Source organism: Piliocolobus tephrosceles, chromosome 19 (assembly GCF_002776525.5).
Source record: "Piliocolobus tephrosceles isolate RC106 chromosome 19, ASM277652v3, whole genome shotgun sequence".
Classification (NCBI taxonomy): domain Eukaryota; kingdom Metazoa; phylum Chordata; class Mammalia; order Primates; family Cercopithecidae; genus Piliocolobus; species Piliocolobus tephrosceles.
Window position 1 is genome coordinate 46,295,934 of NC_045452.1, and position 17,037 is coordinate 46,312,970.

Sequence of the window (17,037 nt, forward strand, 5' to 3'; positions counted from 1 at the left end):
GAACTGCTGCTAAGAGCAAAACCAGTTTCTGTTAGGTTTTTTTGTTTGTTTTTTTGTTTTGTTTTGTTTTGTTTTGTTGAGATGGAGTCTCGCTCTGTTGCCCAGGCTGGAGTGCAATGGCACGATCTTGGCTCACTGTACCCACCACCTCCCGGGTTCAAGCAGTTCTCCTGCCTCAGCCTCCTAAGTAGCTGGGACTACAGGCAACCACTACCACACCCACCTGATTTTTGTATTTTTAGTAGAGATGGGGTTTCTCCATGTTGGCCAGGCTGGTCTTGAACTCCTGAACTCAGGTGATCCGCCTGCCTCGGCCTTCCAAAGTTCTGGGATTACAGGCGTGAACCACTGCACCCAGCCTGATTTCTGTTTGTTTTATGTCCACACTCCTTTTTACTTTTCTGCAAAAAATAGTTTGCAGGTCTAGCCACTGGCTAATCCACTTTTGAATAAGTAAGTGCTCAGTAGCCAGATTTAAATTATGAAGCAGTACCATTTAACTCCTGTTAATGTTTATACAATTTAAAAACATGCTACTCCGGGTTGTGAAAGTTGTAGTAAATGCTATACATATTTCACTAGTGGGAGTCTAATTGGTACAGTCCTTATGGGAAACTCTTTGGCAATATGAATCAATAGATCTCAAAATGTTCTTACTCTTGACCCAGTAATTTCATATCTAGAAATTTATCCCAAGGAAATAATGTTTTTATTGGAACATTTGCAATGAGCAACATTTTCTAGCAGGAGGGGAAAGGTTCGTTAGTTAATTATAGTACATTTACTTGATAGGGTATTATGTAGCTGTTACGATTAGGCAAGTAGGGAGGCATTAATTTTTACTGTAGTCAAAAGGTCAGTTATTGTGTGAGGTAGATTATGCCTTATCCAGAAAATGTTAAGTCATTAAAAATTATGTTTATGGAGAACAATAGCATGGAATAAAGCTTATTATGATATGAGAAATAATTAGGTACAAAATTAAATATTTAGTATGTTACAGGTGAACTAAAAACTATCTGCAAGAGAAATGTACTATACATCATATAGTGCCTTTTCAGGGTCATGAGATTGTATTATTTTTATCTCTTCCAGCATCATAATACAGTTTTATAACTTTTTTTTTTTTGAGACGAAATTTCACTCTTGTTGCCCAGGCTGGAGTGCAGTGGTGCAATCTCAGCTCATACAATCTCTGCCTCCTGGGTTCAAGCGATTCTCCTGCCTTAGCCTCCCAAGTAGCTGGGATTACAGGCCACCTGCCACCACATCTGGCTAATGTTTTGTATTTTTAGTAGAGATGGGGTTTCACCATGTTGGCCAGGCTGGTCTTGAACTCCTGACCTCAGGTGTGAGCCACCGTGCCTGGCCACTTTTATTTGTTGAAGTGTAAAAATGAAGACTAAAAATTACGGTTGAAACAAAACTGCTTTGGTGAGTTTTTCCCTTTTACCCCGTCCCACTTTTTCCCATATATATTACCATTCTATGTTCTTTTTAGTTTCCTCAGTGACTTTTATACTCCATTTAAACTCAATTAACAATCTTTCAGATTGCAGACACAGTGTGGGAAGGAGGTGCCAGCAATTGAAACATCACTGTGATGAGGCTATCTTGGATTATTTTACCTTTCATATTTTCAAGAAAATAGAAACTTTGCACCTCTCATACTGCCATATTCTTACCATTTGTTTCTAGGAGAAATTCCAGATGCAGCTTTTATACATGCTGCTAGGAAAAAGCGCCAAATGGCCCGAGAATTGGGAGATTTCACTCCTCATGATAATGAGCCTGGCAAAGGCCGCCTTGTTAGGGAAGATGAGAATGATGCCAGTGATGATGAAGATGATGACGAGAAACGCCGGATAGTTTTTTCTGTGAAAGAAAAGTCACAAAGACAAAAAATTGCCGAGGAAATAGGTAACTTGATTTAATTGAATAGTAAGCCTATTGCATTGCCTTTTTTTGTTTGTTTTAAGGCAGAGTGGCATTCCATCACTTAGGCCAGAGTGCAGTGGTACAATCATAGCTCACTGCAGTGTCTTGACTTGTGGACTCAAAACAGTGCCCCTGTCTCAGCCTCTCAGGTAGCTGGGACTACAGGTGTTTGTCACCACACCTGGCTAATTTTTTTATTTTTAATTTTTTTGTAGTTATGGGGTCTCACTGTGTCTAGTGTCTTAACTGCTGGCTTCAAGAGATCCTCCTGCCTTGGCCTCCCGAAGTGCTGGGATTACAGGCATGGGCCACCGTGCCTCAGCCTCCCGAAGTGCTGGGATTACAGGCATGGGCCACCGTGCCTCAGCCTCCCGAAGTGCTGGGATTACAGGCATGAGCCACCATGCCTGGCCTCTAATGCTGTTAAATGTGATTTGATATTATAGTCAAGTAAAAAGTATTTAGACTTATTAAATTTTATGTTAGAGGACTGTTCTTGGGTACAAGTATCTTATTGGAATTTTAAAAAACTATAATATTGTGATAACTAATGTTTATTGAACATTTATTATGCAGCTGGTATTGTGCTTAGCAATTTACATGCATAAATTCATATAATTCTGTATTCTTAGGAGGCATTAGATTTTGTTCCCTTTGTTGATGTCAAGTTTACAGAGGTTAAGAAACACATCCAAGATTTTAACTATTACATTAATACTGCCTTTAGCTTCAAGGAATACTGTGTTTAAAACAAGCAAAGTCAGGACTACCAAATGAGAGAGGAGATCATATTAGACATTTTAGTAAGATTGAGTTAATAGTTTTGCTCAGTTCTTGTGAAATGCAAGGTCAGCATCTTTTACCTCTTTGCTGTTTGGGTGTTACTTACTTTTCTTTGTTACTCATGGCTGTAGGAATTGAGGGGAGTGATGATGATGCTTTAGTAACTGGAGAACAGGATGAAGAGCTCAGCCGATGGGAACAGGAGCAGATAAGGAAAGGAATTAATATCCCTCAGGTAAGACAAAAGAATTAAACTAAAAATTAAAAGTAGATTAAAAAGTCTTTTTTATCGAATCTTTGTCATTTCAAGTAACAAAATCCATGAGGATACACACACACACACACACACCCCCCACACACACACGCGTAGGCTTTTAGAAGAAACTGCATTATGTTCAGCTTTTTGCAGTCAGGATGATGGAGGAATTTCCAGTTTCTTCGATCAGTTTTTCTCAAAGTGGTCCTTCATTTTAGCAGCATCGGCGTCACCTGGTAGCTCATTAGAAATGCAAATTATCAGCCCCCGGAGACCTACAGAGTCAGAAACTTGGGGTGGTGGGGCCAGCAATCTTTATTTAACAAGCCCTCCAGGTGATGCTAATGCACACTAAAGTTTGAGAACCATTGCTTTAAATGGATTTTTTTGTGTGTATAGCTTATTTTTTTGTACTTTAAGAATTATTTTGAAGAAGATGGATTTCTCAATAATACAAAAATTTGAGATGGATGAAAAATATCTTCCCTAATAGTTAAAACAATTTGTTTTATAAAAGTAAGTAATACAGTGAGAAAAATTGCATAAACATAAACCTATTTTTGTTACTAATGTTTTGAGGCAGAATTCGCATACATTTGGGTGAAGTTAAGAAAATGACACAATAGAGAAAGTCTTGGACTGGATGTCAGGAGTTTTAGATTCTAATCTCTGGTTGCCCATTGATTCTGTGACCATGGGCAAGGCATTTATCCTCTTTCATTGATCAAAGGTGGCCTTAAATGATTTTTGATGTTTCTTCCAACTCTGAATGCTGTTTTTCTGAAAATTATTAGAAATAAAGGTAGTGATTCCACCAAGAGATACAACATTCATTCAATCCTGCTTTTATCTAATTTTGAAGAGTTCTGCAATTATTACATAATGTTTGGCAAATAGGTATAATTTTTTGCTGATTTTTTTTAACCCTAAAGGCTTATTATTGTTTTCAAAGTTTTAACTACTGGATTTCATCTATATCCCATTTCTTGTCTAGGTTCAAGCCAGTCAGCCCACGGAAGTGAATATGTACTACCAGAACACTTACCAGACAATGCCTTACAGCTCATCCTATGGCATTCCTTATAGTTACACGGCCTATGGATCATCAGATGCCAAATCTCAAAAAACAGATAATACAGTCCCTTTCAAAACTCCCAGTAATGAGATGACTCCCGTTACTATTGATTTGGTAAAGAAACAGCTTAAAGACAGGTAGGGCAGATCAACTTCTTAAAGACCTGTCCGCTAGCTTTCTGTTCCCTCAGGCAACATGTAGTCTGGGGTAGCAGATGCAGAATATCAGCAAAGAAGATTCACTGGCCCAGCTTCAAAAGCTAAACAGAAGATGACTTCATACTTTGTTCTGCTACCTTCTTGGATTACTTCTGTGGAAGCCTCGAAAAGTTATAAAAAATGCCACTTCATGATCTTGTTGAAGACATTTCTGAGTTTCTACCTCTTGGACTCTGAAAAAGTGTAGTCACGCTATGGGGGGAAAAGCAAAACAGTGAGATTTTGGTTAGCCCACAAAACTGCGAAATCTGTAAACTGCCATTTTTTGTTTTTTGAGAAAAAAAGCAGTACAGATGAAAAGATGCCATTCCAAATATTTTTATGTTCTAATAGTGGAACTAAATGCATATTTTAATATTGCAAGAGTCCTGACAGCACAGACCTTTGGATGTAAATGTGTTATATTTATCCTTTTGTGTTCCTAAGGTTGGACTCCATGAAAGAATTGCACAAAACAAATCGACAGCAGCATGAGAAACACCTGCAAAGCCGAGTGGACTCTACCAGGGCTATTGAAAGATTAGAAGGGTCTTCTGGGGGTATTGGTGAACGGTATAAATTTTTGCAAGAAATGCGAGGGTATGTCCAAGACTTGCTTGAGTGTTTCAGTGAAAAGGTAAGAATGCAAAAATATTAATCTCTTTGAATAAGGCAAAATTAGGGAGGTCTAGGTGGCCTTGTGTATAACATTCTATAATTCTCAGAAAGTACCCACTGAACTCAACATTAGAAGTGATGAAAAGTCATGTTTCATTTTTCTTCACTTCATTAGTGGCATTATCTCTTAGGTGCAATATAATACCTTTGTTGAAAACAGAAATAAAGATAATATCTTAAAGCACATTTAAATAATACTTTGGAAAGTCTTATGTCAATATGGTGATAGATTATTATTGGCCTGTGCTGAATTCTTAGAAGATAACGGACTCATCCGATAAAATTTTCTTTTATGGTTCAGGTTTAAACTTATTTTTAAGCTGTTTCTACAAGTAATTCTAAATATGCATATAAAGTTGCAAATTTTTATTAGATTTTTTTTTTTTAAACCCTGGGTGATTACCATGGTTGCTAATAGCTTTTATCTAAATAAGCCTATGCTTGATTCATTTCAGAAACCGTTCATTGGATATCATTTTTCTAAGGTTTCATTTCTCCCAAATTTATTTTTTTCCAATAGGATAGTCAGTTGACAAAATGTTTTGCATTCTTATACCATTTATTGTTTACATTTAAAATTAGGTGCACACAGCTAATTTCTCAAATGACCTCCTAATTGATTTTTTTCTTTAAGATAAAATATTGGTTGAGGCACTGGTTTATAAGCATTCGTGGACTTTGCAGCCTTATCTTTAAAAAAAAAAAATTAAAGTGTGGTCGTTAAGTATCCTGTCTGAACTTTGGATTGGAAGACACATTTCCCTTTGTTATTGACTATGTAGATTAGCTTAGAATCTGTAAGCATATAGTGTGGTTAAATATGTATTTCAACTTTTATTATCTCTGTTGATTACTTGAATACCCTAAAACCAATAGCTGGGAAAAGAACATTGCCAGACTGTCTTCCTGATGGTTCTTTCTTCCCGATGGGCCTTTCTTCCTGATGGGTCTTAATGGTTCCAGTCAGTCTGTGGCCAGATTCAGGATGAGATAGCATTCACCATGTCCTCTCTGTAGGGTTTGTCATGTTTTGTCTTTATCACCTAGTTTCTGGAGAAGCAGCTGCAGCCTGAGTTATGATACCACTTGTGGTATATCAGTTGCTTAGGGTGGGGAAGAAGTATAGGCTTGTCTGTATTCCTCTGTGCCGGGAGCTGGAGTCTAGATTGGAAGTGGAACCTAAGTGTCAAGAGTTGACAGATGTGTCCTTCCTACTGGCAAAACTCTTCTGAGCCCAGTGGGCATGGTGGAAGCTGGTCTCGTAACTTTTGTGACTAGAGAAAGGATCTTTTTCTTAAACTATACTTTGTGAGTTTATCCCTGGAGAGCTGCTTCTTGAAGTATCTTGGCGCTTGCTTCGGAACTTTCTTGAGTAAATTAAGATATTCATAATTACAAACACAACTCTAAAAAATTTGACAGTAATATGGTCAGCTAGATCATACCAAAAGTAGGACAACCTAGTTTATAGTTTTTAATTGTTGAATTATTAGTGTACTTCATCTCTTGATTACCCTGTTCCTAGAGAAGTTTACTTCAGATTATGCTAATGTGGTTATACAGAGTCACTTAGATTTTTTGGAACAAATCTTAAACCTTATACAGTGACTATATTTTAATTAAAAGAGAGTTAGACATACCTTCATTTAAAGATGAGTATTATATTTCATTCTAACATTTTCATGTGTATTTCATTTTATTAAGTGTACTGCTTAGTTTAGATCTTTAGAAGATAATCTTAGAAAAAACAAAAAAGGGTACTGCTGAGTTGATAATATAAATTATTATATTGGAGATACTTAGAAATAATTGGATACTTTGAATCATTTTACCATAAGAATATTATTTCAGAGTTAAACTGTAACAAGATAAAGATCCCTTTTTTTTCCTCTTTGCTTATGAAAGTTTAGTTGGTTTTTAAACTTAAGTTTTAAATATTTGTAAATCATTTTAACTTGCCATTGTTTTTGTTTCCCTGTAATTATCTTTCTTGGGTTCTTTGCCTTAACTTTGGTCCTAAAATAGTAATAATTGGTAAGAGTTTTGAGTTTGGAGAGGATAAAGAAGTCGTCATGGTGCAAGACTCTTGAGATAAATCAATATTGTTAAGAAACTTGAATGAGAGCTGACAGTCGGTTTAGGGCTTTTATTCTCAGTAGAGTTTTTCTCTGGACCTCCAGTAAAAGGCATTCCAATTAATCTAAAGAGAAAAATTACATTGTCAGGATCTTAACTATCCGTTGCAAATTGTATTCTGTATGATGCCAGCTTAGGTGGGTAGTTCTTACAGTACAGGAAGCTTAACAATCTCTAGGACTAAAAGATAAAAGAATGCCTCTTAGGCTCATTTATCTTCAGTACTTCATGGTTTTTTTTAAAAAAAGTAATCAGGGCGTGGGGAAGTGTAAATGGCAATGTGATGGCAGTAATTGCTGAAAAAAAAATCAGATTATAGTAAAGTGTAATGATAGAGTCTCTGGACTCAGCTGTGAAGGATAATCATTGCAGATTTGGGGACATTGTTGCCCATGGTGTGGCATATTAAAGAGCAAAATAACTCCATTACTTTGGCCTTTCTGTGAGCATTTGCTACTTTTGCATTGGAATCATGCAAGTATATAAAATTGCTTTTATTACAGACATCTTTGTATTCCACCTGCCTTTTTTTATTTTCCATTTGCAGTCTGTTCAGTTCAGGAAGCTGCTATAACATTTGGTGCCAGTGTTCCCAAACTCTAAATAATGTGTTTTCCATTTGCACTAACCATCAGGAAACTAAAATTTCTGGTTTCCTCAGGTATGTGTAGTGGTCATTAGTGTCATGTGAAAGTTTCATAGCATTTGGCTATAACATAAGGTATTTATAAAGAGAAAGTTTTCTGTTTTAAGTTAGCTCTCATGTTCTTTTGTATTCTATATGAATCAAGTAAATGCTTTAGGGATATTAACCTGGAAAAAATTAATGACTTTGTAAGCTCACAATTCATGTAAAGAAATTTTTATAAAATGTGGAAGGATTTAAATATTTGACAGGAAGAGGACAACTTTCTAAATTTGGGATATATTGATTTCAGAGAGGTTAGTGATAGCTAGAAATTTTATTTGCCCTAATAATTATTTTGTTTACATTAAAAAATTTGTAATAAAGGTACAAAATAGTTAACAGATTACTGTAACGTACTTGGTACGTATGAGTGGCAGAGCAACTGAAATATCCAAAACTGGAGAATTAGCAGACTTTTGTTCTTACCTACTCATAGAGCCATTGCACTTTTTTGGTATTGCACAGTGATAATGTTTCACTTTGAGCTACAAAAATCGCAAGGCAGATAATGCTGCTGGAAAATTAAAAATAGATATTAAGAAGACTTCTAAGTACTTAAATATTCTCTAAAGGAAAAGCTCTAAAATTGTTGACATTTCTTTACTTTTTCTGTGAATACTGAAGTGCTACGTTTCTTAACTAACGTTTGCTCCAATAACTAGGCACTGGACATTATAGCTCTATGCATGGATTAAAAGAAGAAGTGTCGTTTCCCAAATGTAAAACTGAATTTGCTACTTGTGTGCTGTTGGGGATTCATGATTATTCTGTCCATAGAGAGGGTACTTTTTCAGAAATCCGGAAATAGGATGGAACCCTCAAATAAGTAAGCAGCTGAGGAGTTTGGTGTTACGGAGTGTGTTGTATTTTTACAGGTGCCACTGATTAATGAACTTGAATCAGCAATACATCAGCTGTACAAACAGCGAGCTTCCCGCCTTGTCCAAAGACGACAAGATGATATTAAAGATGAATCTTCGGAGTTTTCAAGCCATTCAAGTCAGTCCATCTTGAAGGTTTTTATTATTCATTAAACAACCTTGTTTACTTAGTGCAGCCTAATTGAAAATTAGAGATCTTGGAGCATTTTTTTTTTAAAGAAACATTTCCTTGCTCTTGTGTCAGGTAGATCTAAAAATTGTAACAGTGTGTACTTGAATTGTGTTTAAGAAAATAGAGCTTTTGCTCAAAAACGTGGTAATATTCTGTCAATCTTATTCTTCTTTGGGCATGTTTTTTCATTCTCCTTTAGAGGACAGAAAAGACATTATCAGTATTTTATGTTAAAACCATTATTTGTGTGGCCCTAGTTGTTTTTTCCCCCATTTTCATTCAAAACACCAATACAAATAAATGCTTTTCTTGATCACAGTGGAAGAGTTTGAGTTTAGGGACTGGGACATTTTGTGGGTAAGGGGAGGGAAGCTATAACTTAACAAATGACACAACTCCAAGATTAAGAGAGTTTTGAGCTTCATCTTTTGGATAAAGCAAAAGTTTAATATTTTCTTTTTAAATGTTTCTCTAGTTAGCCTTATATACTGGGTCTTTTAGTAAGTCAGTTGGTGCTTACAATTCCTGAAATTCTGTATAAAAATGGATAGAAATTGAATTGTACTTCCATCATGATGACGTGTGTTATGGAAAACCAGAATTAGAAACCCCTTGTTAAATAGTTCAGTGGAGGTCCTTTAACTAGATGTTTTAAACCTTTTAGTTCCTTTTTTTCCCATTGCCCTCCATATTCTTGAGTGTGCTGATAGGAATTTTCCTAGCGTGAATTCCTTGTGGTTTCTTTTGTCATTTCTTAGTTCCCTTTGTCAGCATTTCTCAAATGGAAGTGTGGATCACAATTACCTGATACTCGTTTAACATACGAATTTTCTGGTCCTGTCCCCAGTGATTCTTACTAGGTCTTCAGCATCCAGAAAGTTGCATGTTAAACAACCTTTCCAGGTGATCAAATGCAAAGAGCTCTAATGTTATTCTTTCAGAAAGCAATGCTTTGCTATACAGGGTCACCTCTAAGTCAGAGAGACATAGGGTCCCTGAAAAAGCATCCTTCTATATGTCAGATGGGTTTTGAAGAGGCATAAACAGATGGTAATACGGCCCTCATAGCTGAGGCAGACTCAGCTATGAGCCCTATAAGTGGCTGTGACCTTCTGTTTTTGCCACCGAATTTTAAACTGGATTATTGACATTAGCCACCTACATGACTAATGCATCCCTTCCAGAACACTTTTGATCTAAATAACCAGATTTCTAGGGCAGATTGCAGGTAACCATTATATTACAAAAGGAGGTAATTTTCTTTTAAGTTAGATGGTTTGTGTGTGAGCTGTACATTTCGTCAAATACCTTTTCCCACCTATAATTTGTTCTTGAGAATATGATGCTGTTTACTTGGAGGGAATTTGAAGGAAGAGTTGAATTATGTATACTAACTTGTTTGAAAGTTGGAAAGAAATTAAAAGATACTGGGAAAGTGAAAAATTCAGTCCTAGAGGGAGTATACATTAATTGCCAAAGATTTGAGGAAAATTACATGGGACGCTGGAGAATCAATTCATTTTCTGATCTGTTTTTTAAAGAAGTAAAGAATAGTCTGAAATTCATCTGTTTAGATTTATAAGCACTTATGTGCAATTACTGTGTATAATTCTTACAGAAATGGAGGAGGCTATCACTTGAGTCATGTTACACTCACCTGTCTCCTCCAGTGCACATTTTACAAAACCTATACGTGCAGCGATGTTTTAAGTATAATGATATTTTTAACAATATTTCTTGAATGAAGGAAAACTCTTGAGTCAGGAATTATTTTTATAGTTTGGGATATTTTAGCTAATTTAGGGTGTGTAGTGAACTCACATCTAGGGCTGGGACATCTTTCTGGTTTAGTAATTTTTTATTCCAATTGGTGCACTCGGGAACATACCTCCTTCCTAATTTCAGAGCTATTTTGAAATATGAATTAAAAACTCAGTAAAAAAAAGTCAACTTTTAAAAATAGTAGGGTCTGGCCGGGCACGATGGCTCACACCTGTAATCCCAGCACTTTGAGAGGCCGAGGCGGAGTTGGAGACCAGCCTGGCCAACGTGGCAAAACCCCGTTTCTACTGAAAATACAAAAATTAGCTGGTGGCGGGTGCCTGTAATCCCAGCTACTCAGGAGGAAGCTGAGGCAGGAGAATAGCTTGAACCTGGGTGGCGGAGGTTGCAGTGAACTGCGATTGTGCCATTGCACTCCAGTCTGGGTGACGAGCAAGAGTCCGTCTCAAAAAATAAATTAAATAAATAAATAAATAGTAAGGCCTGGGATGGTTAGGATATTCTGAAGTAAGAGCTGATTTTTGGTTTTGTTTTTCCTGTTGCTGATTTTGGTGACACATCTCTGAAAATCAAGTGAAAAAATACGCACGTCTTAACTTGGATGTCTTTCATCTTGCATGTGCTCACCTCCCTCCCCTCTCTCCCAATGCCTTGGGTTGTTTGCCTCCCCTTACTATCATGTCTTCATAGTGTGGAACTAAAACGTAGAAATGAGGGAAGTATAGTGGACACATGTTTCCCCCACCCCTTCTTCTACCTGGGCAAGAGATTAGGGGAGTCTTTTGATTAAAGAGAATAGGTCCAAAATAAAGACCCTGAAACACTAAAATCTAGGGGTCCCCAACAAAAGAGCTGGCTCTGTATCTAGTGATCCGATGGAGACACCTCTGTTAGACAGTTCCTGCCCACACACACAGCTTCCAATCTTGCTCTTCTACATGAACAGGCAGTTAACGATGATCAGAAGGACCAACCTGAGCAGTAGAACCAAAGGGACTGAGGAGACAGACAGTGTTGGTGCAAGTATGCAAGTTTTCTGTGAACAGGATACTTTCAAACAGTTGGGAGCCCCAGGGAGATAACAGAAGGTATCCTATTCAGCAGCAGTATAGAATACTGTAGAAGAAGAATATTGTAAGAACAGGAACCATCGCTAGAAAACGAAAAACATGATAACTGAAATACAAATAGGATTGGAAACTGAAGCTAGGAAATTACCCTAGAACGTTTTTTGACAAATGGAAAATAGGAAGGCAAATAAATAAATAAATAAATAAATAAATAAATAAATAAATAAATAAAACTATGCTGTGAAAGAGAAAGATTAGCATTGAGAAGGCAGAAGTTAGTCCTGCTCAGATACGGTTTTCAGTCTGTAACAAAATAGTGATAGAAAACAAACTTCTACAAGGCAAAATTACAATAAATTCGTTAAACTCTTGCAACAAAGCTGTTTTCTTATGTCTTCCTATGTTTTCCTGCTGTCATATCATTCAACATGATGCTTAAGGTCTTCTTCTTTAAAAGTGTAATAATATTATTTTTCCCTTTGCACAGGTAATTTAGAGTTTTAATTTATTTGGTCATCGTGATAGCTATTCCTGATAGCTGTCCTGTTACTTAGACATAAAAATAGTGAGTAAGCCCAATTACATATTTGTAGGGTTGTTGAACTTTTAAAAAGAAATCACTTCTTTAATTTTTCTACTTTTTAAAATGGGAACGCAGAATAATACTGAAATTTGTTCTAAACTAAAATCCTGTCTGGTTTACCAGTTATTGCAGAATCTTGCCGTTGAGATTAGCAAGCAGTCTATCGTAATGGCTTATTCTGTGCAAACTCTTTCCTCAAGATTGTCGAAAGATGGCTTTTAATTTTAACCGTTGTTGTTTTGCAGACAAAGCTCTGATGGCACCAAATCTTGATTCCTTTGGACGCGATCGGGCACTGTATCAAGAGCATGCAAAACGTCGCATTGCAGAGCGGGAGGCCAGGAGGTAATTTTCAAAACCCTTGCTCTTGGCTTGTTTGGGAAGGGAGGAGTCTCTTTTATCTAGTTTGGGAACTTGATGTTTATTATTTAGGACTCGTCGTAGACAAGCCAGAGAGCAAACCGGTAAGATGGCAGATCACCTTGAAGGCCTTTCCAGTGATGATGAAGAAACTTCTACAGATATTACTAATTTCAATCTGGAAAAAGGTTAGACATTTATTTGGAAATAAGACTCATCATCAATTTAGTTTCTACTTGGGTATGGTTTTTACCATGAAATGGTTTGAATATTCATGGCCTCTGCATTAGAACCAGGCACTTCTTTTTTAATTGCAGAAACTTGCATGCCTTTTTATTAGTGAATATCATGATGAATTCTCAAAAATAGGGGTAACACCTTCTCATAGGGTATACTTAGTACTTGCATAATAAATGTTGTTACTCTTCCAAATGGTAGAATTTTAAGTGACTGGAAATGTGTCAGGTCCTGAGGGCAACTCTCATTGCAGCCTGTCTGGTCTGGAAAGGTAAAGCTTGGCAGCAGAGCACTCAGCCCTGAAGGAAACTCTTGGGGAGTCATGAGTAATCTCACTTTAGAGGGTGGTTAGTACTATTATGTGCCAGGCATTTTCAGAAGGATCCCAAATAAAAGTCTTCATTTCCCACCATTGGCTATAATTGTTTGGAATTATATCAATTGCACACCATTTGGAACTTAGTTCGAGAAGCTTCTTTCTCTCACTTTGTTTTACAGTGAACATTTCTAAACAGAAAATTTGAAAGACTAGTACAGTGATCATCCACATACCTATCAGATAACAATGCTTATCATTTCACCAAGTTTGCCTGACTCTTTATACATGGAGATGTGTGTGTTTGCTGAACTATTCCTCATGGCACTTCACTCCCCAAAATTTCAGTGTGTGTTTCCTATAAATGAGTATATTTTCCTGTGTAATCACAGTACTATTATCTTTTTTTTTTTTTTTTTACGATGGCTATTCTGATTCTTTTTTTAGCACAATAAGAAAATTAACAGATTTCTTAATATCATGTCCATATTTAATTTTCCTCAATGGCATCCTGGAAAAACCCTTTTTAGGAACTATTTTTATTTTGTTATTTTGTGGTTTTTGAAACCAGGATCCACCTAAGGTTCATGCTCTGCATTTGGTTGTTACATTTTAAAATCTAGAATAAATGAATAACCGTAAGTACCCTACACATTCACACACCTACCCCTATTGTTTAAGACTAGCTTTTTGAAGAGACCGGGCCACTTACAGAATATCCTATATTCTAGACTGTTCTGTATGTTTCCTCATAGCATTGTTTAACTTGTTCTTTGATCCATTTCTTGTAAACTGGAATTTAGATTTGAAGGCTTAATTAGATTAAAGTTAAACATTTTTTTCCCCAAGAATAATTTATACAGGATGCTGTTTCATACTGCCTAGAAGCACATGACAAATGTTAGGCTGTCCCACTATTAGCATTGTTAAGATTGATCTTGCAGTAAAGGTTCTCAGAACTTTCTCTCTCCATTGTAAAGATTTCCTTTTCCCAAGTAATCTGGGACATCATAAGAGTATCTTATTCTTGGTCCAGCACAATGGCTCACACCTGTAATCCGAGCATTTTGGGAGGCCAAGGCAGGTGGACCACTTGAGGTCAGGAGTTCAAGACCAACCTGGCCCACGTGATGAAACCCCCATCTCTACTAAAAATACAAAAATTAGTTGAGCATGGTGGTACATACCTGTAATTCCACCTACTCGGGAGGTTGAGGCAGGAGAATCATTTGAACCTGGGAGGCAGAGGTTGCAGGGAGCTGAGATTGTGCCACTTCACTCCAGCCTGGGTGACAGAGTGAGAATCTGTCTCAAAAAAAAAAAAGCTTAAATAACTTTTCACTTGAAGTTCTTAGCGTCCATTCAACTGATGGTTGGCTAGGTCAGTTATTATAATCACCAACAGAGTTTGAATGAAGCAGTGTGATTAGTGACTGATTATGATGCACAGCTGTTAATCTGTGCAGTGGTTTGTGGACTAGAAAGCTAGCAGTGCAATTACTCATGGCTAATATAGTATGGTAACTGAAATTTGAACTGTCTTGTTTGGAAACAGGTGTTATTTAGCTAAATTTAGAAAAATTGTACATACTGGAACTGCAAAACAAGGACTGGCTGCACTGTAGTTTACATAAAAGAGAAATTGAAACATCAATTTATCTTTATTTTTTCTTCTAAATTATGACTAATAATTGGCCCTTTGTTAATTAGCATATCTTCTGATACTGAAGCAACAAAGAAAACAGAAAATATTGGACTATTTTTTTCCTACTTCATACTAATGTATGGTTCTCTCTGGGGTTTTGTTGTTTTTAGATCGAATTTCAAAAGAATCCAGCAAAGTTTTTGAAGATGTCCTTGAAAGTTTCTATTCAATTGACTGTATTAAATCACAGTTTGAAGCATGGCGTTCAAAATACTACACGTCCTACAAGGATGCTTACATTGGCCTTTGTTTGCCAAAATTATTCAACCCCCTCATACGACTTCAGCTCCTCACTTGGACTCCTCTTGAGGTGAGTGGCTTCTGTCACTATTAGAAAGTGTTATAATTTGATATCTGGGTAATTTTAATCTCAATGCTAGAGAAGTAAGCTTAAGCAAAATATTTTGCAGGGGCGATAGGGCATAGGCTGTAATTGATACAGGTTGTATCTGGTTATAATGTTATGATCTTTCCTTTTAAGTTTCATCTCTTCCCAGAAGACCTGTGTGGTTTTTTTTTTTCAGTTTACATATAATTGTTTTTTCAGCCAGCTAAAATTATATGTAGTAACACTGGGATATGAACACGAATAGTAAGAACTTGGTCCTTTGATCCTAAAGGATCTCAGAGCCAGATGGGAAAGCACAATGAGGCAGGTGTGAAATGAGGACGTGAACCAAGTCAGTGGTCATGGTGAGAAAAATTGATAGGCCAGGCATGGTGGCTCACGCTTGTAATCCTAACAGTTTGGGAGGCCAAGGCAGGAGGATTGTTTGAGCTCAGGAGTTCAAGACCAGTCTGGGCGACATAGCAAGACCTTGTCTCTATTTAAAAAAAAAAAAAAAATTAGCTATGGTGGTATGTGCTTGTATTCCCAGCTACTTGGGGGGCTGAGGCAGGATTGCTTGAGCCCAGGAGATTGAGGCTATAATGAGCTATGATTGTGCCACTGCACTCCAGCCTGGGTGATAGAACAAGACCTGTCACAAGAAAAAAAAAAAAAAAAGAGATAAGGAGGTGGAATCAGGAGGACCTATTGGTCTGTCATAAAGGGAGGGGGCTAGACGGGTCTAGAATTGACTCTGGAGGTCTAGTGGTGATGTTTACAATGTGGTTTGAGAAGTTAAAAACCGACTTGGGTGAAGCTGTACCCACAGTTGAGATTGGCTAGGTTGAATTTGTGGACTGTAAGGAAAATGGGGCTGAGGTTGAAGCCCTGGAAACACAACTGAAAAAAAATGTGAGCTCTGAGAAGCATTCAGCTCACAGCTCCTATTTCCTGTGTGCTCTTGGCCAGACCTTCTGAAGTTTTGCTGTGTGTCTTGAGTATCTTGGTAGACAGCAAAGGCCCGAGACTGTGTTTTGGAGTTGTTTTTCTGTGTCGCCCACTCCTCTGCCCCACAGCTTCCAGCTGTCTCAGCCTTCCTGAACTCCACCCTCTGTCTCCTCCACTCAACAAGACTGCTCTGCTGCCCTGAACTAGCACCTCACCTCATTTGATTCCTTTCTTTCAAGGGTCATAGTCTTGTGCTGCCTGTGGTCCATTGTATTTTGTCCAGTTCTTTTGTATTTTCTTCAGCTTTTAAGTTCCGGAGTACATGTGCAGATTTGTTACTTAGGTAAACATGTGGCATGGTGGTTTACAGCACAGATCGACCCATCACCTTGGTATTAAGCTAGCATCCAGTAGTTGTTCATGCTTTCCCTCCACTAAGTCCCCACCCTCACCCCCCAACAGGCCTCAGTGCGTGTAGTTCCCAGTTATGTGTCCATATGTTCTCATTGTTCAGCTTTCACTTGTGAGAACATGTGGTGTTTGGGTTTCTGTTCTTGCGTTAGTTTGCTGAGGATAATGGCTTCTAGCTCCATCCATGTCCCTGCAAAGGACATGACCTCGTTCCTTTTTATGGCTGCATAGTATTCCATGGTGTATATGTACCACATTTTCTTTATCCAGTCTATAATTGATGGGCATTTGGGTTGATTCCATGTCTTTGCTATCGTGAATAGTGTTGCAGTGAACATACATATGCTTGTAGCGTTATAATAGAATGATTTAAGTTGGTATATACCCCGTAATGGGATTGCTGGGTCAAATGGTATTTCTGCCTCTAGATCTTTGAGGAATTGCTACACTGTCTTCCACATGGTTGAACTAATTTACACTCCCCCCAATAGTG

The 17,037-nt window shown here is 37.4% G+C and overlaps 1 protein-coding gene across 3 annotated transcripts in view; it reads left to right on the top strand.

Annotated features, from left to right (window-relative positions):
* The window catches only part of PAXBP1 (PAX3 and PAX7 binding protein 1), a 35,366-nt gene that overhangs the window by 5,728 nt on the left and 12,601 nt on the right, over positions 1 to 17,037 (top strand). For all 3 annotated transcript variants that reach the window (XM_023190565.2, XM_023190571.2, XM_023190579.3), the window contains exons 4-11: positions 1,699 to 1,920; positions 2,853 to 2,956; positions 3,972 to 4,189; positions 4,697 to 4,886; positions 8,627 to 8,750; positions 12,485 to 12,584; positions 12,672 to 12,787; positions 14,968 to 15,167. In XM_023190565.2, the coding sequence (XP_023046333.1) occupies positions 1,699 to 1,920; positions 2,853 to 2,956; positions 3,972 to 4,189; positions 4,697 to 4,886; positions 8,627 to 8,750; positions 12,485 to 12,584; positions 12,672 to 12,787; positions 14,968 to 15,167 (1,274 nt within the window). The remainder of the gene's footprint in view (positions 1 to 1,698; positions 1,921 to 2,852; positions 2,957 to 3,971; positions 4,190 to 4,696; positions 4,887 to 8,626; positions 8,751 to 12,484; positions 12,585 to 12,671; positions 12,788 to 14,967; positions 15,168 to 17,037) is intronic.